The 20,986-nt window shown below is 32.4% G+C and overlaps 3 protein-coding genes and 1 long non-coding RNA gene across 7 annotated transcripts; 2 read left to right on the forward strand and 2 right to left on the reverse strand.

Moving 5' to 3' along the window:
- Positions 1 to 4,923: 4,923 nt before the first annotated feature.
- Positions 4,924 to 8,764, forward strand: LOC100785561 (probable LRR receptor-like serine/threonine-protein kinase At3g47570). Of its 3 annotated transcripts, none has more exons than XM_014762324.3 (3): positions 4,924 to 7,761; positions 7,872 to 8,021; positions 8,545 to 8,764. In XM_014762324.3, exons 1-3 carry the CDS (start codon positions 5,061 to 5,063, stop codon positions 8,556 to 8,558), a joined length of 2,865 nt encoding a protein of 954 aa, XP_014617810.1. In that variant the 5' UTR covers positions 4,924 to 5,060; the 3' UTR covers positions 8,559 to 8,764. The 3 variants fall into 3 exon arrangements, with proteins under 3 accessions (XP_014617810.1, XP_014617809.1, XP_006587651.1); XM_006587588.4 differs by having other exon boundaries at positions 4,926 to 7,761; positions 7,872 to 8,240; XM_014762323.3 differs by having other exon boundaries at positions 4,925 to 7,761; positions 7,872 to 8,764.
- A 267-nt stretch (positions 8,765 to 9,031) lies between these two features.
- LOC121172778 (uncharacterized) lies at positions 9,032 to 10,141 on the reverse strand. The gene is made up of 2 exons (XR_005886407.1): positions 9,751 to 10,141; positions 9,032 to 9,531 (listed from the first exon to the last, which is right to left on the reverse strand). It is a non-coding gene; the product is annotated as an uncharacterized lncRNA (long non-coding RNA).
- Positions 10,142 to 12,546: 2,405 nt separating this feature from the next.
- LOC102662465 (uncharacterized) lies at positions 12,547 to 13,328 on the forward strand. Its single transcript, XM_006587589.4, has one exon. It carries the CDS (start codon positions 12,662 to 12,664, stop codon positions 13,058 to 13,060), a length of 399 nt encoding a protein of 132 aa, XP_006587652.1. The 5' UTR covers positions 12,547 to 12,661; the 3' UTR covers positions 13,061 to 13,328.
- A 2,925-nt stretch (positions 13,329 to 16,253) lies between these two features.
- LOC100775932 (carbon catabolite repressor protein 4 homolog 4) lies at positions 16,254 to 20,487 on the reverse strand. Of its 2 annotated transcripts, none has more exons than XM_003534284.4 (10): positions 20,381 to 20,487; positions 20,191 to 20,282; positions 20,042 to 20,082; positions 19,876 to 19,925; positions 19,716 to 19,785; positions 19,163 to 19,284; positions 18,452 to 18,594; positions 17,978 to 18,122; positions 17,673 to 17,820; positions 16,254 to 16,927 (listed from the first exon to the last, which is right to left on the reverse strand). In XM_003534284.4, exons 1-10 carry the CDS (start codon positions 20,431 to 20,433, stop codon positions 16,619 to 16,621), a joined length of 1,173 nt encoding a protein of 390 aa, XP_003534332.1. In that variant the 5' UTR covers positions 20,434 to 20,487; the 3' UTR covers positions 16,254 to 16,618. The 2 variants fall into 2 exon arrangements, with proteins under 2 accessions (XP_003534332.1, XP_006587653.1); XM_006587590.4 differs by having other exon boundaries at positions 20,191 to 20,285; positions 20,381 to 20,464.
- Positions 20,488 to 20,986: the final 499 nt, after the last annotated feature.

Below are 20,986 nucleotides of genomic sequence, written 5' to 3' on the forward strand. Positions count from 1 at the left end.
GAAGCTTAATTAGTTGATACCATAAACTCTTGTATCTGTTACCATACAAATTGCTTGACTATTAGGCGATCATAAAAAGGTTTCATACGCTTACTCTTTAGAGTCTGGACATGTTCATTATTAGCAATGACTATAGCATATGCACACTCCAACCTCAGTTTGAAACTTCATAAATTAAAATATATTTCTTGCTTGCTTCCCCAATCACATCGGTTAGCTAATTATTGGTAAAAGTTATAAGTGATGCTATTTCGTACAAATGTTAACAAACAAATGCACAGAACACACAAATTGAATAGGTAATGTGCACTACTAAAAAAGCCATTATGTACGTTGTTGTTGTTGGAAAAAGGTGTCTGAAAAATTGTGGAATAAAATAATCTATTTTATATTTAAACTATATTATAAACAAATGACATATTAAAAATATACCTCTTCAATAGTGTGAATACTCTACGTGTATCCACACCGAGATTGACCTCTATTCATCAAGAACTTTGATAAGTGGAAAAATAAGAATAGAGAAGTGATATTCGAATTTTTTCAACGTGCAAGAAATTAAAATTGAAATAATAATTAACCAAGTTAAACTTGTATCTAGCCGCCTTTTCGACCCAAATTTCAAATATAAAATCATACATGTTTGTTTCTCTTCTTTCATCAAATCTTTCATATTATTTATATTTTCAGTGCTAGCAAAAATATAATAATATCCCAACTTTTTGAAATCAATTAATCATTTGATCATATTAAATTCTCTAATTTAATTAATCATTAAATATTAAAATAATTTCTTTAACAGAGATTAGAACACTCGTTTGTGTGTGACCCCGTAGATTTAATACTAAATCGGTAATATATTAATCAAATTAATATACTAATCAAGATAGGTGTTTAGCAACACTCTTTAACGTCCGGATAGCATGAAGTAACATTTTACTTTTAAGAACCATTAGAAAAGTAGTATAATAATTTCTTTCATCTTTACGTTGGGTTAACTCTAGAGTATGATATTACTATCAAACCCTTTTGAGTTAACTCATAATGACATAAGAAACTCATTTCTTCTTTCATTTAATTTTTCTGGCCAGGATATAATTTTGTTCATAGAGCTCAAACTCATTATCAAGAATTGATGATTCCTTCTTGATTAATCATTAATTCTACAAGTATTTAATCATATTCAATATTCATTCAACAAGTGCTCTAATGCATTAGGTGTCTAGAATCAAAATATAACAAATAACTCGTTAATTACTATGACAATCTGATGTCAAAGAAAGCTATTATACCTCTTCTTAAAAATTTTCTATTGATAGTTTATGGTAAATTTTAACCATTAGAAAATTTCAATTGAGTTAGTTCAATGATCACATCAACATGTGACTCATCTATATATGCAAATTAATAAATCAGATCTATTAATATTTATCCAATAAATACCATCACATATATATTAATCTATCCAGATTATTGATATCCTATTTACAATAATCTTATGATCAAGAACGGTTTAGATTAAAATTAGAATAAACTTGTTTCTCATTATCACACTCTCTATTATAATAACAAGTCTTTAATTCTAATCAAGGACATTATCAAATGGACTATTTAATCAAATAGTGAAATATGACAATGAAAATAAAATAATACTTTATTATTAAAATTAGAATTGATTACATGATGACTTGGATTGTGCGCATACAAATTTATTCCCAATAATTACTTTTAAGATGGTTATAAAGAATTATCTTAAAATGATTGGCGATAATATTTTTGTAATAAAGTCAAACACAACGACTTTGCCTAGAACCGCTTTTGATGAGTAGATAACCATGTGCGGGATGACAAAGTTGTAATTTTGTACTACGGTACAAATTTGTCCAAAAAACCGTCTTTATTTGCTTACTCATTTCAGTACCGCGACATGTGCTTGATTCCTTCACTACTAACCTCACAACTTTGCTTCTTCGCCCTAGATAACCACATGGCACTGTGTTAATTTTTTAAATAACTATATAAAAAAAATATAATTTGAGATTTGAGGAAAACACCCTTTTCATACTTGGTTTACGATTTGTATGAAATAACATTTGTCAAAAAAAAAATTGTGATCATAATTTTAATGCGAAACATTTATCAATTTTGTAGGTAACTAATAATTTTATTTAATTAAACTTCAGATTCATTCATATTAACAATGTGTTGGTAACATTTTTTAGAAGTTATTTTTATTTATTTTAACTCTTGAAAAAATAGATGATATAGCTTATAAAGTTAATTGTATATGTTAATTTAGTTTGTAAAAAAAAATCTTATTTTTTATAAGTACTTATAGAAGATTTTATCCAAACAATTTATTGTTCAGTAAAAAAATTCTCATAATTTGTTATATGTTTACTTGTACATTTTGTTGCCTATCTTGCAAGCTATGGCTGTGACAAATTTTGTCACTCATTAATTTGTTTTGCACATTTTGCTGCTCAACTTTCAAAATTTTATGTATTTTGTCATCCTAAATTTTGAAACAAAAATATTTAATAATAACATAGGAGGAAAAATGCACAAAATTTTGAAATTGTTGGCAACAAAATGTGCAAATAAAATTTTAAGTAACAAAATTTTAAAAATTGGGTGTATATGGAATGAAAAACAAAAATAACTCTCAGGTTATTTAGCAACTAAAAAATAACAAGATGTTAAACAAATGACTCATATTATTAGTTGATTTAGTTGTATGTTACACATAAAATAAGTGTGCATTTATAATTTATTGATATATTCAAAGAACCCGGTACCATTTGGAATGTGAAGGCATGGCAGAATTTGCCTTGTCCATTTCATGCACCCAAAATTCAACTAAACCGTGGCATGTTTTCCCCACTGAATTCCGTAAATGGTGCCATTTCTGAAGCCAATAAGACAGACTATAATCTCAATACATTAACTATCAATTTGACCCCAATCACTATGGTGTACTGTTTAATTATATTCTACCCAGTTATTTGTTCGTAAGAATACTAAGTGGGTTAAGGCTTTTGTTGTTGTATCTTAATGTATGTAATAAATAATACTCCATCAGAATAATGGACTTATTATACCTCGTGTATTTTTATTTCCCATGATTTCCTAAATTTTCATGCAGAGCATCAAAATGCTTTCAAAATACTCATCATACAATATTTTTATTTTATTTTGGTTTTTGAAATCCATAAACTTTTCTTTAATATATTAAGAACTTTTTCGAACTTGGGATTATAGACTTAAAATTCACGAAGGTAAAAAAAAAAAAAAGCTTTCATATGAAATATACAAATTAATGAGTATAAACATAAAGTACATGGGCCAAAATAAAAACTGGACTGCAACTGTTTCGTATAAGTTGACGCAGTGGCTGCATATGCTTTACAACTATCAATCTCTCTATCTAAGGGATTTCACATTTCTGAGTCCAGCTCTTGTGTAAAATCAACCATATATGCAGAGACTTTTCAATCTATCTAAAGAGTAGTACTTGTAATTTGTAGAAGCAGTACATGAATTCAGTAATAACTTTTCTAGGAGTCATACAGAGAACAAATAATTTAATCAGGTAATTCTATGTCACTTTTAGACAGAAAGTTAGCATGACCGGAATGTAGAAGTATATGAACATTGCAGAGATCAAATTCCACTGTGTACTCATCCCTCACTTTTTGCATGTATTTGTTATCTGTTTGCCTTTCTCTTTAATTGTACCATTTTCACCACAGAGCATGGCCGAACACATGGACTACTTTCTCTCTAAGTCCATATAAATCAAACATTATGTTCGCATATTAACAAGTGTTTCAATGTACATTAAATTTAGTTGTATGTCCAAAATTAAATATTAATATTTTGGTTATGCTAGTAACCACTGAATACTAGTAGCCACTGATTCCCATTTCCAATTATTAACAAGTGTTTCAATGTACATTACTGAATGGTGTTTCAATGTACATTAACAAGTGTTTCAATGTATATTAAATATTAACAAGTGTTTCAATGTACATTACTGAATACTAGTAGCCACTGATTCCCATTTCCAATTATTGATTCATTTTTACTATTAATTGTGCACGTCCAAAATTAAATATTAATATTTTGGTTATAAGGACGAGTGACATTTTTCATTTTATTTTTCAAAGACTAGCACACTATGATTCTCATTTCCACTGAAGAAAAGTTGCAACTATTTAACCGTGACCTACAGAGTCAAGAGGAAATAATTATCTTAAAAGAAAACTAAAGAGTTATTAGAATGTAAATATATATTTAATAAGACTGTTCCATATAAAAATTAAAATATATTTTATAGAATTTAATTAGAATCTAAAAGTGATTTGTTTTTATATTGTTAGTTCACGGCAATCCACAAATCTCTGGCCAATCCACAAATCTCTGGCCCTTTGGGATTACACATCATGGTAACAAAGAGATTAAGATAACCAAATGGTTTGCATATAGTTTATGAAATTTAGATATTCAAGGACAAATTAGTCTACAATTTAATTAGTTGAACGTTATTATAAACTTTTGATACCTATCTTTGATTTTTGTATGGATACAAAAAATGAGATCACGCGCTTAGACGACCCACCAACATATTGTAATATCAAGTTGTCAACTTGTGCTCAGGTTCACACAGAACAATTTCTCACTCACCTTCCACGCGGAAGAAACAATTGCCAATAAAATACAGTACTATAGTAGTGGAGTAGCAACTTATTATATAAAATTATTTTTAAAGTAATAATATAGTATACTAAAATATTACTTCCCTAGATCGTTATTCAGAGACTTTTCAAATATAACTGCTAAAGATAGCTTTATATTTCACAAAAGCTTTATGAAAGTATCTGCAATTTGCCAATTGGTTGGTTATTGACTTGACCTTTAATGATGGCAGTCAATAACAAAATAGCAGAAGGAACAGCATGACGCTTCTTTTCTGATCCCATCCAATTTCCATATTCCATATATAAAGTTATCTAAGAATTGAAATTCCACCATCAAACAACCTTCAATTCCTCATCAAAATGAAGTACATTTCCCTCATGTTACTTGCATTTTGGTCTATAAATATCCACCTGTTTTCTCTCTTTACACTAAACACACTATGGTTTAGTTCAAATATGACTGTCATTGCTTCGGGAAATGAGACTGATCATTTGGCATTGTTCAATTTCAAAAAATCCATATCAAATGATCCATATGGAATCTTGTTCTCTTGGAATACTTCCACTCACTTTTGTAACTGGCATGGAATCACATGCAATCTCATGCTTCAAAGAGTTACAGAGTTAAACTTGGACGGATACCAGTTGAAGGGATTCATATCTCCTCATGTAGGCAATCTCTCTTATATGAGAAACTTGAGCCTCTCAAACAACAACTTCCACGGGAAAATCCCACAAGAATTAGGACGGTTGTCACAACTGCAGCATCTCTCCATTGAAAATAACTCATTGGGAGGGGAAATTCCTACAAACTTGACAGGTTGCACTCACCTCAACAGCTTATTCTCATATGGGAACAATTTGATTGGCAAAATACCAATTGAAATTGTCTCACTTCAGAAGCTTCAATATTTGAGCATTTCTCAAAACAAGTTAACCGGAAGAATCCCATCTTTCATAGGAAATCTTTCATCCCTAATTGTTCTAGGGGTGGGTTATAACAATTTAGAGGGAGAAATTCCACAAGAAATATGTCGTCTTAAAAGCCTGAAATGGTTATCAACAGGTATCAACAAACTGACTGGAACATTTCCTTCTTGTCTTTATAATATGTCATCTCTTACTGTACTGGCAGCTACAGAAAATCAACTTAATGGCACTCTCCCACCAAACATGTTCCACACCCTCCCCAATCTCCGAGTATTTGAAATTGGTGGCAATAAAATCTCAGGTCCAATCCCACCTTCCATCACAAACACATCTATCCTTTCAATACTCGAGATCGGTGGCCATTTCAGGGGACAAGTCCCAAGTCTGGGGAAGCTACAAAATCTTCAAATTCTAAATTTGTCTCCGAACAATCTAGGTAACAATTCAACTAATGATTTGGAGTTTTTAAATTCATTGACAAATTGTAGTAAGTTGCAAGTGTTATCTATAGCCCACAATAATTTTGGAGGTCAGTTGCCAAATTCCTTGGGCAATTTATCCACCCAACTTAGTGAACTAGCTCTTGGGGGTAATCAGATATCAGGAAAAATTCCTACTGAATTAGGAAATTTGATTAACTTAGTTCTCTTGGGTTTGGAACAGAGCCATTTTCAAGGGATTATCCCAAGTGCTTTTGGGAAGTTTCAAAAATTGCAACTTTTAGAATTGAGTGCAAACAAGCTTTCAGGAGATTTACCAGCCTTCCTAGGGAACCTCAGTCAATTGTTTCATTTAGGTTTAGGAGAAAATAAGTTAGAAGGAAATATTCCTTCAAGTATAGGAAATTGCCAAATGTTACAATATCTATATCTTAGGCAAAACAACCTTAGAGGAACCATACCCTTAGAGATTTTTAATTTGTCATCTCTAACACAGGTGTTGGATTTGTCACAAAACTCATTGAGTGGTAGTATCCCAAAAGAAGTAAACAACCTAAAAAACATCAATTTGCTAGATGTGTCTGAAAATCATTTGTCTGGTGAGATTCCGGGAACTATCAGAGAATGCACAATGTTGGAGTACCTCTATTTGCAAGGGAATTCTTTACAAGGAATCATACCATCCTCTTTGGCATCACTCAAAAGTCTTCAACGTTTAGACTTGTCACGAAATCGCTTGTCTGGATCAATTCCTAATGTTCTGCAAAATATGTCTTTCTTAGAATATTTAAACGTGTCTTTTAACATGTTGGATGGTGAGGTACCAACTGAAGGTGTCTTTCAAAATGCAAGTGGGTTAGTGGTTACTGGAAATAGTAAGCTTTGTGGAGGTATTTCAAAACTGCATCTACCACCATGCCCTGTCAAAGGTAAGAAACTTGCAAAACACCATAACCATAAGTTTAGGTTGATAGCAGTGATAGTTAGTGTGGTTGGTTTTCTTCTCATACTGTCAATTATTCTAACTATCTACTGGGTGAGGAAAAGGAGTAAAAGACCATATTTAGATTCACCAACAATTGACCAGCTGGCTAGAGTTTCATACCAAAGCCTACACAATGGAACTAATGGGTTCTCAGCTACAAACTTGATAGGGTCTGGAAATTTTAGCTTTGTCTACAAAGGAACTATTGAGTTAGAAGAAAAAGTTGCTGCCATAAAAGTCCTAAAGCTTCAGAATAAAGGAGCTCACAAGAGTTTCATTGTTGAATGCAATGCACTTAAAAATATTAAACATCGAAATCTGGTTCAGATTTTGACATGTTGCTCCAGCACAGATTACAAAGGTCAAGAATTTAAAGCTATAATTTTCCAGTACATGACAAATGGAAGCTTAGATCAATGGCTTCATCCTAGCACAATAAGTGCAGAGCATCCAAGAACACTGAGCCTCAACCAAAGATTAAATATCATGATTGATGTTGCTTCTGCATTGCATTATCTTCATCATGAATGTGAGCAAATGATCATTCATTGTGATTTAAAGCCAAGCAATGTCCTTCTTGATGATGATATGATTGCTCATGTGAGTGATTTTGGCATAGCAAGACTTATCTCAACCAGTAATGGTACTAATTCTGAGCAAGCAAGTACAATTGGAATAAAAGGGACTATTGGCTATGCTCCTCCAGGTATGTTCTAAATTGATATTGAATAAGTGTTTCTTTGAATTCCCTTTCTTTTCTAGTAACTTGTTATTTACTAACTTCAATGCATTGAAAATTTTTGCTATATGTTATAGAGTATGGAGTGGGTTCTGAGGTGTCTATGAATGGCGACATGTACAGCTTTGGGATTCTTATGTTGGAAATGCTTACTGGAAGAAGACCTACAGATGAAATCTTTGAAGATGGTCAAAATTTGCGTAGCTTTGTGGAAAATTCATTTCCTGGTAATCTTTCACAGATTTTGGACCCATCACTTGTACTAAAACAAGGAGAAGCACCAATAGAAGAAGAAAACAATCAGAATATTAGTCCAGTTGTTCAAAAGTGCTTAGTTACACTCTTTAGTATAGGACTTGCTTGTTCAGTGGAATCACCAAAACAAAGAATGAATATGGTGAATGTAACTAAAGAGCTGAACAAAACCAAAAGAGCCTTTCTTACCGGTAAGATAAATGAAAAATGACTTATTTATCCTCATATTACAAGAGAACAAGTGTAGATGTATCAAACTACTTTCTCTGCCAAATTTTAATATCTGTTTGATGTACAATAATATTCTTTTGTCCCTTTTTCTAATTATTTCACACATATTAGTATTCCTTTTGAAACATGACAATATAATGAAATTGAGATTTGTACGTTATTAATTGCTTATATAGTTAACAAATACAATTTCATTTTCAGCCATTTTGTTGTGTTTCAAAATTCCAAAACTACGAAACTAACCAGTTTCTTCTCAAATTTCAGGTGTTGACGCTTGAATAATCAAAGTTGAGGTCAAATGTCACACACATTTCAACAACTGATCTGTTGGCCATATTTTGTACTGTCTAATTATATTCCCAATTATCTACTCATATGAATGAATCATCCATCCTTCAAGTAACATCTCTCATATATACTTAATGTATGTATAATCATTAATCCATTTGAGATTCTGAGTAATAGACTTATTCTACTTCCTTTATTTTTATTCCCATGATTTTCCAAATTTTAATGCAGAGCATTAAAATACTTTTTTATTGTATTTTATTTGGGGATCCATAAACCTGTCTTTAATGTTAAAGAGCTATGTAGCAAAAAAAATTTAACAGTGGTTTATCAGACGTGAAATTCATAAAGGTAAAAAAAAAAATTAATGAGTATAAACCTAAAACATGGGCCAAAATAAAGTGGAATGTAACCGTATAAGTTGGCGCAGTGACTGACATTGGTATGTAAATCACACTTGGTATTCAGAATATGTCCCCCTTGTTTATAAAGTATTATTTGTTGACATATTGGTATGTTTAACTACACAACCATTAAGTATCAAGATAAACAATATTTGCTGGAATACCTATTAATAATAAAATTGACAATGGCAATGCTGATATAAAATCATATAAAACCATTGTTGACAAAAGCAATGGTCTATGCTAGAGTTGAAGATGGGAAGCAGACATGGGCTGGAAAATTGGGTCAAACTTGAGTTTACAACACACTTTTGATTCAAACTTATCTTTGCATATGTTAATCTAAACATGCACTTCATCTTAGATACTTCTAGTTACCAATGTGTTTGGAGAACCCTGGTTACAAACAATCACAAACTAATGCTTGTCACTGCGAAACCTCAAAGCATGACCACAAACATTCGCATTTGCATCTCATGCTAAGGAGCACTTTTTGTCTATGATTCCAATTTCTTAAGACATGACTTTAGCAGTGTCAAAGGTCGTTTATTGCACTAAGCTTGAGATGGCAATGCAAGAGAAATGAGAAGGAACTATGAGAAATTGGCTGAGTATTAAAGCTGAGTGCTCTGCTTTTGTTTGACATCTCTAACTTGATAGCCAACAACACCACACAAACTCAAGAATACAACATGAATCTATCTTAAAAATATATAATTCTACAAATTTTAAAACATGGCAAAATTTGTAAATAAAGAAAGCAAAAGAAATCACGCACCAGACCTGCCTCCCTCTTTCGACGTCGTGTACCAACCCCGCCACCCTCCTTCGACGTCGCGCACCGCCTCCACCTCCAGATCTGATCGCGCGCGACCCTTTCGCCTCCAAACACATGCACCCTTGCACCTTCAACGACGCCGCCGTGCCGCCTGCACCACCTCGTGCGTTTTCTTTCTCTTTTTCGTCCATCTCCTATGTTTCTATGTTCTTCTTTTTTGTTTCGATTATGCATTGTGTTCATGTTGTTCCAGAGTTTCAATTGTGCAAGTTCATATGGTCTTCTTGATTTTATGTTCGATTTGAGTTGACACAATGATGGAGAAAACGAAATGGATACGGTTTTTAGTGCCAAATATTGTAATTTTAATTTCAAGATAAACATCGACGCTTTTCACAACTCATATTTTTAAAATGTTAATGGTCACGAAATAACAGAAAAATCTTAAAGATAAAAATAAAAAAATCTTTTTTTAAATAGTAAAGAATAAAAATAAAGAAAAAAATTATCAGAAAATATATGAATGAGTACTAACATATTTAAACTAATCTAATTTTAAATACGGAAGACAAATAAGCAAATTTGCGAAATCATGAAAGGGAGAATATTTTGTAATTAAGCCTTGGTTTTTAATTCTTCTTTTAAATTAAAGAAACTATGTCTCAGATTTTTTTTTCTTTCTTCTCTTGTTTAGTAAATCATAAAATCAAAGAGTTTAGAAGGGTGAAGTAAAGGATGAATTCGCCATACCATGAAGCACAGCATGCACATTAGTATTATGCATCCATATAGAGTGTATATATAATCAAAACTCTTCCAAATTATGGAATGAAGTAAAGACAAATTAATAAACCGCCAGAAGCACAACACCCCCATAATTTATTTGTTCCCTTTCATTTCAAGTCCATTTTTATTTCCAAATTTAGGTTCTGTGTGCCATTTAACTTGTCTTTGGGTTCATTGACTCTCTCCCATCTGAATTTAACATGTATGTGCTGTTGTTTTCAGTTCGTTAAAACACATTATCAATCAATAGAACAGAAAGGTATTACATTTCATATCCTAGCATCGAACTTTGTCGAATAACTAATAACTTTTGTGTCCCATATAGCTCTTTTTAAAATTTTCATGGACAATAGATGTGAAATAATCACAATACATGATTGAGATAGTGTAAATTGATAATGTGTAATAACCTGATCAGTTTGATTCCTGCAGAACTCAAAGAGGGACAGGAAATTATAAGTATGACTAAGCTTGAACAAAAATTTAGTCTCATAACCGATCAACTTAAACCAAAATTTGTGAAAATACCTTTTGAATTCAATAAAAAAAACAAAAATTACAATTACAATTTTTTCTTATCAGCAAAAGTCCTAATCATTGTAGTTACCGAAAAAAGGTCTTCATCATGTAGTAATAGGAACATATTATGCAGATGATTTGTTATAAGAAGTGACTTATGTGTGCAAAGGTATGGCTAAATTCACTAAGTGTGTAAAGGGATTTGGGAATCCCTTGTATCTCATATTATATAAGATTTTGTTTGCCCGAAAAACAAAACAAAAAGGATCAAAACTATATGTTTTGACATACACAATGCTCATATTGAAGCTGTCATATGACACACATAATTTAGTGTTTGATTATAAAATTAACTGACATAAATTAATTTTATTACACGAGGAACTAATAACTCCACGTGACGAATCAAAATTCAAATTTCTGGTGGAGAAATACTCATATTTAATATTTGATAGTATTTCAAACAAAATTGCCCATGAAGGAGAATATTAGTGGAAAACAAAAAAAAAAAGGTATACTAATTTGAAATGTTAAATGAATGCACAAGTCACATATATATCTGCCACAAACGGATCTTTAATTTGGAAGCCGATGAAATAATATAAAATGTGTGATTCAAATAAAGAGAGAAGTACTGAAATTAAAATCCAACCTCTTGATCATCTTCAATCCTCTCTCTGAATTGAAACTCTGATTCCACAAGCAAGTTGAGAGTGAGGTACGTATTACGCTCCTTAACCATGAAATTACGTGATCCATTCCATCCCATACCCAACTTGCATGTCACTGAAATTGAATGAATATAACAATTCTATCCCGCTTGTCCTGATAGCTAGGTCCTACACTTCACGTGCCATGAACTTATTCGTAATTCTCATGGACCCCACTTTTATTTCGCCATATTTTGCAGCTCTTGCTATATTTTATATTAAATTTTTACTTTATGTACCCAAAAAAAATTTACTTTAATATTTTGATATTGTATAGTTTTTTTTTTTTTAAAAAAGTTGATGTTGTATAGTTATTACTTATTTAACGGCTGGCACACTATTGACCAACATATTTTAGGTCTATTAGTCTATTTAAATATAGTTTGTTAAGCTCTTAAAAAAATATAGCTATAAAATAAGCTTTTAAAATAAATTAATTTAGTCCAAACTTACAATTTTAAAAACAGAAACATACATTAGATAAATAAATGAGGGTTGATGTCTTAGATTTGAAATATTGTTAAGGTTTAGATAATATTATAAAGTTTAGTTTAACTAAATTCATTTCTATCCCTAATCTTAGGAGAGTCCCAATTTTCTTACACCTTTTTTTTATGCCCTCTTCAGGTCTCTTTCTATCACAATTTCTACTACTTGTCGGTTAGTGGGTGTAACACAGCAAAGGGTGTGAAAAGATAAATATTGGCCTCAAAATCACACCCTGTATATCTTCATGATTCCATGTTGGCTTTCTCTATATAAAGGTCCTCTTATCATTACAAATCTCAATTAGAATTTAGAAGAGAGTGAGAGAGAACACTCCTTGAGCTCCACACATCACAAAAACACTCTTGTGAAAACCCTTCTAGCCTAAAGCCTTGCTAATAAACACTAACATGGCCTCCCAATTTGCTAGGGATGTAAAATGCAAGAGACTAATGCACTGTGCAGCCTCTTATGGAGAAAGAGGAAGCCATTGTTCACTGTCTCGTCGCCAAAACTATGGATACCATCCAATCCAACCCGAAGAAGAGAACTTCAATGAACATCATAATCATAATAATAATAACTTGGGATGTGAAAATGGTGCAAAACGTGGCACAAACCGAGGTAGACAACAAGCACAAAAGCTTCACAGGTTGGGCTTCTCGTACCTTGCATCATCTTTTCTTTACTTAGTCATAAAGGTTAAAGCTTTCTACAATGGGTTCCTTGGAGATGTTACTGGTGAAGCCAAAATGGGCATTGAAGCACCTACTGAGGCATATTTCTCAGTGCCAGTTCTTCCAAATTAACAAAGCTCCTCCTTTCTAGTAGTGGCAACATGTTCTCGATATGTGTCTAGTTCACTAGTATATTAATTATCTGAATGTTTATATTATTATTAAAATTGAGTAGAACTTCGTAATTATGTTGCTGGCTAGAGTTGTACTTCTATGCGCAGGTTTCTTAAAGAAGTTCCCTGCTAGCTTTTGAAGTAAAAATACATTTTTTGGGAACTGATAAACATGTAATGATGTAATAAATAAACTTTGAACATAATGTTACTAGTATTTCGTTCTACATATGGTCACTTTTTTGCCAAAAGCTGGTGCTACTAATTTACTACATCAGTATATGTGCTTAAGAGTAAAATTAACCAATTGCACTACTAAAACATAAAGTAGGTACTATTAATATGTTTCAACATTGCTTATAAGGGTCGAGATATTTAAAGTAATACAATGTTTTCAAGAATTGTTTCAAGCACAAAGATCAACTATCTATTCGATCAGATCAGCAAACGTATTCCAGAACATTCAATTCAGACACGCGCATTCACATAGTTCCAAACTAAACTTAAATGTGAGATTAGCCAGCTAGCCCACATATATTCCATTCCTTTGTCAAAATTGGTTCACTTGGATGTGTTGAAAATTCCAGAACATCATATCAACATGTGTGCCAAAGTTCCCACTGAGATGAGTCATGAATTTGTCACCACTCACCTTGATGGGTTTGCTTTGATTTTACAGCAGCGGTGTTTCTAAAGACAGTGAAGCATGGAACCAAATTAAAAAACTATATATAAAAAATAAAAAAGAACATGTATGAGATCCAACGTCCCCATGCACCCCCACCACCACCCAAAATGAGAAATAAAGATTAATAACGCAGATTTGGAACATAGCACAGCAAAAGATTAAATTGAAATGTTTGAATCATGAATGTGTTAAAGGGAAGCTTGAAAACTCGGTGCCCAGTTTACAGCATACGTAGACTTCGGTCTGATTGAATGGAAATTATGATAAACTTGCCTAATTTTTTTGGTCGAAATCTTAAGTATTTTCACTATAAGTAATTCGTGTCAAATAGGATAATATTGGGCGACAAAATTCTCCGTCCCAATAAACTTGCATAAATATAGAAGTTTCTTCTCTTGATAATAATAATGAATTTGAGAAATTTGTCAAAAGATTTTCATATGCATTAGCACAACAATATTTAATCAAGATCCAGTGAAAAAATGAATTTGGTCAAACTGTATTGAGCATTTATTTTTGGTTACCTCTAGAATTTATTTAGTTCCGGCTTGATTCCGCTTCATTGAAAAGTTAGTTGAAATTTCAAATATTTGATGTACCTCACACGGCATCCCAATTAAAGTTTGTGATGCTGACCCTGGGGATAAAGCCATAAATGTACAGAGTTTCCCAAGTCATGAGGGAAAAAATACATTTACCTTCCATCTAAAGACGAATATGCAAGGATCTATGAGCCCCACTTCCCCACTTTCATTTGGATCTGGTTCAGATTTCGGGGACAAGTATATGTTATCTAATGGCTCATATGACCATGTGACAATCTAAAGACACCAAAAAAGAAAAATGTGACAATCTAATGTTATATCTAAGCTTTTCTTTATTTTGGATATGAACTTTGCCTTTACAAACTTTTAATGATTTCATTTGGCAATACATATAACCATTATATATGGGCTTATATGTATGATACTACTGTTCTTGAACTTCTTTAAGAATTAAGCTTGCGTTGATGCATCTAGAGTGTAACACATCTAGACACTTGACAGATTATCTAGCTAACTTAATTGACACAGAACAACATGCGTGGTTAACTTAACCAGCCTTAAAAACATGAAAACAGAGAACACAACACAAATTTAAACCTACCCGTACCCATACCCTCCCGACTTGCAACTTGCAGTATTCATGGCCCACTCTTAAAACGTTTTGCTCCAATCATGTGCCAATTCGTGAGGGCCCTGCTTCAATCTAACGCATTGATGATAACAGTAAAATGTCCTAAGCAATAAGCATCAATCGAATGGACAGCGCCGTCCATTTAGGAGCAGAATTAGCAATGAAACAACTGTGTAATTTCAAGACTCCCTAGACTAGCAAAACAAGTAAATAGATTTCATTGTTAAACCAACACTAAAAAAAAAAAGCTAGTTAGTTACTGAACCAACTTCATATTGGATTCTGTTGGTACAAGAGAAATATTTCAGGGACATCTATTATACTATAAGACACCCAGATAGAAAGAGAAAAAAAAATATAAATATAATTTATGATATAATAAGAAGAAAAATAAAGAGAAATGAAAGGTATTGGTAGAATATTTAAAATAAGTAGATGTTTGTGTATCATTATTCTATACACTTACTACTTGTTATCAAATTTGGAATATCACTCTATATAAATATTGCAACAAATATCTCCTCTTCTGTTATTTTTTTATATCTTTCTTCCCATCACGTCATAAATAAATCCTATTGTACTTATATTTTTCTTTCTTTTTCTCGCTCTCTCTAGTGTCAAACAGCACATGGAGTGTACATTTTTCAAGTGTATAATGAGTGTTATGGAGGAAAACAGTGATCTATACAATCTGACAAGAGAATAGGCAAAGAACACTGACTTCTTAAATCAACTGGTTACAGTTTAACTGCCAGTCGTTATCGTAGGGCCATCACATAAGGCCACAATTATGATGATCATCAAGTTTCTGTCTAGTATGGACAGTTTCAGAACTTGCACCACAATCATGAAAAAATAATAACAACCAACAAAAAGATCATGGTCGTAATACCGAAGGGGTCAGTAAGTGATAATGGCCTGAAAGGACACATCTGATAGGCAAAATTGATCATTTAGTTTCGACATCAAAAGAAAACTGGCATAGATGCTTTTTTCCTCAGTTTTCCTTTGAAATAAATAATGACATTCACTTAATCCCAAAAATGTTTTATCTAAAAAAATAATACATAACAATATATTGTGTAAAATGAGATATATGTTCACCAAAATCAGAAAATTACATTAAATTTTTTAAATTGTCAAAGTCTCAGAACACAACAACCTTCTTTCTTCGGAAAGACTCGGCTGCAAATTTTTGGGGGGGCGAAGTCAGTCAAACTCAATGAAATTTTCGTCATAAAACAAAAACTGTTGTTTTTTGGGGCTTATGAGAGGAAGAAAAATAATGTGCAGAGAAGTATCAATTATTTTATTAAAGCAGCTTTAAATAAAGAGCACAGAGCATAAATTATACATCCCTTATTTGTAGACATAAGGGCATAATTTTAAATTTAAAAACAGAATCAGAACTCCTAATATCTCCTAATATTTGAAATGTAAAATTAAACTTCTAAAAACTAGGAAAGAAGTTGCAGCTGTTATGGGCACATTTGCAACAAAAACTTCTAAATGTTTGCTTTTTGGTAACTGTTGTCCTTCTTGCCAATTGCCTGTGCACTTGCTTCCAGAACCTTGCTTCAATCATCACAAAGGGGAGAGGAGGTGGAACATGAAAGCTGATTACTCAAAATAACACCTGGCATACAAGAACGTTTATTCCTCGATGATTTCAAATTCAGCACCAATTGGTAGATGATCACTTGGATAAATGAAGTTTGGCAGTCCACCAACAATATCAGCTGCATCGGAGTCTGGAAGTTCAAGAAAACTAATTGGTTTAATGTGATCAGAAGGGGAAAATAATATATAGTCGAGTGTTCCAGTGAAGTCAGGTGTGTAGTTTGTAAATGGTGGCTCTCCTCTTGTAGAAGCATAGACACTACATAAGGGAATAGGAGACTCCTCTAAACAGTCCGGCATCAGGTTTGATGAAGGATTCCCTGATACAAGGTACCGATAAACCTGAAAAAAATGGGAGATTTGATAAATTAGTAAAACATAGCAGGGAATACATCTCATATTTTGAAAGCACATCCAAAGATATAAGCAAGAGCTCAAGCATGACTAAAAGCAACATGGACAGACATATTGATATCGAAATACAAATTACTCACAGTATTGCACTGTTCATTCTAATGCTGATTAAAAATAAACTTAAAAGCTGCTATATGTTACATATTAAAATATCTTTTGTTGTGTTAAATTGGTTTAGCTAATTGTCATCATACTAAGAGTTCTATATTTTATTTTGAACAGAATAAACAGTTTTCAATCAATAGCCATTAACATTGAATTGTGTTCAAGATCTTTTGTCAAATTCATAGAATTTGTACTTAAAGATTACTAGCACAGTTTGGTCATCAATTTATTAAAAAAAAAAATGTATCTGTCATTTGTTTTTGGGAAAGGAGGTCAAGTGTGCAGCACTCAACTATAACATCTCTGGACACATTTTGCGATTTCCCTTTCCCAGCAACTATTTCTATGTCATCTCTTTTCCTTTGAGATTGAAGGTTAATCAATAACCATGAGTTGCTAGCAGATTAATGCATCACACAGGATTTCTGTGGAACAACAATCTTAATCTAGCACCTAGCTTAAAATAACAAGACAAGAGTTGGGCAAGATAGGAAAATAACAAACAGGAACGTTATAATTTAGTCAAAAATAAGAAATAGGGGAGTTGAGATTTTAGGAATGCTAGTACCATATCTCCTGGCATAGAATTGAAGTCACCGGCCAAAATGACTTCAGGTATGCATTCATACCTATCTGATATCAGTGTTTTAAATTTTGCTAAGCGGGATAGAAGATATTTAGCTTGTGCAAGCTTGACATCAGCCCACTCAGGATCCCTGGGGCAGAAATATACATAATTTATAAATTCCATCACTAAAGTTAAGTAAACCCATGTTCCCATAACTCAATCCACATTGAGTCAAATTTTCAATAAAAGTCAACAACAGAAAAAATGAAGTAAAACACACACAACTACACAAGTCACTTCATTACCAATAAAGATGTGTGTTGGCCACAATAACAATATGATGAGAGCGATCTTTGAGTTTGAATGCAGCCATAATTCCAACACAATCACGCTTTAGTCTGACACAAGGATCATTGGGATCTCCACGATCTTTTGAATTCGATTTAGATCCTGGGTCAGAAATTCAGTTAATGAAGAAATAGCACACTGTACAGGCATCCATGTAACTGCAATTTCTTTGTGTATTAAAACAATGAATGCAGGAAAAAAAAAACAGAAAAAAAAACATACCAAAAGAAAATATATAGAAAAAAGGAAAACAGGGGAACACTGCAGCAATAGAAATGAAGTAGAAGAAATAGAATTGAACTTCTGCCAGTTCATCTAGTCTATAACAAAGTCAAAACAGTATATGCTCAAGAGTCAAGATTGACCGTCCTTAATATTAAGAAGAAAATCTATATTTCAAACAGAATTATGTACTTTTATTTTGCATTTACCATTTTTGGGGGGCACATCCTTTTGTTTATCTGGCTGAACTGTCTGGATATTGGTGTGTTCATCATTATTTGAAGAGTTCCCATCGGGAACTGACTTTACAAGATCATTGTATTCAATTTTCTCCTCTAAGACCAACTCTGCACTAAACAGTAAAAAAGTAAGGATAAATAATAGACAAAGGTACCAAGAACTGAAAGAGCATCAATGAATATGTAATCACCTCCATTAAATTCTTTTGGAGACAAAACTAACTAACAATTAACCCCAAAAGATGAGATGGGAAAGAGAGAAGAGATAAAGAGAACCATACTTATGTAAATATTAATTAACCAATAACTAGCAGAGTAGCATTGTTGCTGGTTTTAATTACCAGAAAATTAAATTGGGGACTTTGCATTATAAGTATATCATTAACTATATTAACATTTGCATCAGAACAATATTAACAGTGTCCAAGGGATCGCAAGTTTTAAGTTGGAATCTTTCCAATTTTCCATTATAAACCAAACAAGACACTGACTTTGGACCTTGGATTAGCAAAGTTATTCTAGTTCTCCCCAACTCTATTAAAAAAACTTGTATCCAGGTGCAAAATCCAAGCCACTCACTTGTCACAGGTCCTGTAACTCTAGGTAAAATCCACATTATAAACTGCCTCTTTCCTTTCAAAGCTACAAGTTGCATGAGTTTTACACAGAAGTTGAACATACCGGTTATGCTTGTAAAACAGCCCACACCCATCACGCTTTTGCCCACTTCTCTTCATATAAATAGAAGAATATCCTAGGTCCTGCATGTTCCCTTTGTAAAAGCTGTCAAATTCATCAACTTCCTGAAATGATTCATCAAAAAGCTGAAATATACTCCTACATTATAAATTAGAATACACATATTGGAGACCGAGACTCACTCTTCTCACTCTATCAATTAAGCATTCCCAATATTCTCTCCTTAATCATAATATAATTTGCATATTCAAAAATACTTATTTATTATAAATCATAAATCTTAATTATATAAAAGCAAACATGTATCTTGTACAATGCACAATGTAAATGCTAAAATTATACTAATGGCAAATATTAGTGCGAGACAGAGCATGTCTGTTTTTTCCTGTTTCACTACAAGGGCACGTGTTCCAAAGCACAGTTTTGTGAGAAGCAACAAATTCTTACTTCTCCTTGTCTGTTTAGTAGGTTTCTAACGCAAAAACAAACACACTAACAGTCGTTTGACAAGAAGAAATGATAGAAAAAAAGAAACCTGTAGGCAGAAAAAATCAGCTCCCAAGTTCTTGAGAACTGCCAAAATAGTGTCTGAACGAAGCTTCCATCTACATCAAGCAAAATCAAAATAGTGAAATTACAGATACAAATTTTACAATCATTAGTTAGAAACTTAAGATACAAAGCACATTACTTACTTGAGACTTGGGGAAGGAGAGTGTGGGAACAGTGAGCTCTTCACATAAGCCTACATTACAAATAAAAATCCTTTCTTTTTTAATTTTTTTTTTTAAAAAAAAGGTTAAACAAACGGCAACCGTATATACGTCCGTACAATATTCGAAACGGTTACAGTTAGCATACCTGAGCCAAAATGTTATACGAAACAAGACTGAATCTGAAGCCTGAGGAAAAAAAAATCAGAAGCGAAAGAGCATAAGTAAGTGAATTGAATGTTGGTGCTGCAAATTAAAGTTAAAATGAGAATCGAAAAGCGAGGTTGGGTTAGTTACCGTCAGGTTTAGTTCTGGAATGTATGTCTGCGCCTTCTACGGATATGAACTTGGGAAACGCAGGCGAGAAACTACTCATCTTCCTTATAGCGCTGCTTCATTCAGAATCAGAACAGAGTATCATATTCATTACATATAAGCCATATCTAATTGGAGTTTGAATGCTTAAGCATGATCAAAATATTAATACCTAGTGGAAGAGTTTGAGCATAACACTGCACACGCAGCCACTGCTTTTAGCATATCTATCGCTTCTTTCTTTCGTAGATTTGCACAGGCGATAAAAACAATGCGGCAGTGCCGTCTTTTTTAAAAATAAAAATTCAGTTTTTGTTGGCCCAAACTTGTTCAAGAAAGACCCAATTCTAACGTTCAATGGACTGGCCCAACTAAAGGACCAAAACAACGACTACTTTGTTTGTTGGATTTAATGATGGTTATTGTAATACTACTTTTTTTTTTGGAATTATAATTAGTTCTGAATTTTATTTATTTATATATACAAATAAATAAAATTGTATGTATCTATTTACACCGTATTGACCTCCCACCAAAAACACAAATATGAAAAAAAGAGGAAGTCTTATTTTCCATCTAATACGTTCAAGACTTGTGTTTAAGGAATCCCTGTAGTAGGATTTTTGTTTACAACCATATTTTTTTTTAGTAACAAAACTCAAATTTAATACCTTGTTTTTAAATTATTTAAAAATAAAGACACAGTAAAAAATATAATAATTAATATTTTTATTAATTTTTTATTAAAAATAATATATTCCTATAACCGATTAATCTC

This window comes from Glycine max, chromosome 9, assembly GCF_000004515.6.
Source record: "Glycine max cultivar Williams 82 chromosome 9, Glycine_max_v4.0, whole genome shotgun sequence".
NCBI classification, from domain to species: domain Eukaryota; kingdom Viridiplantae; phylum Streptophyta; class Magnoliopsida; order Fabales; family Fabaceae; genus Glycine; species Glycine max.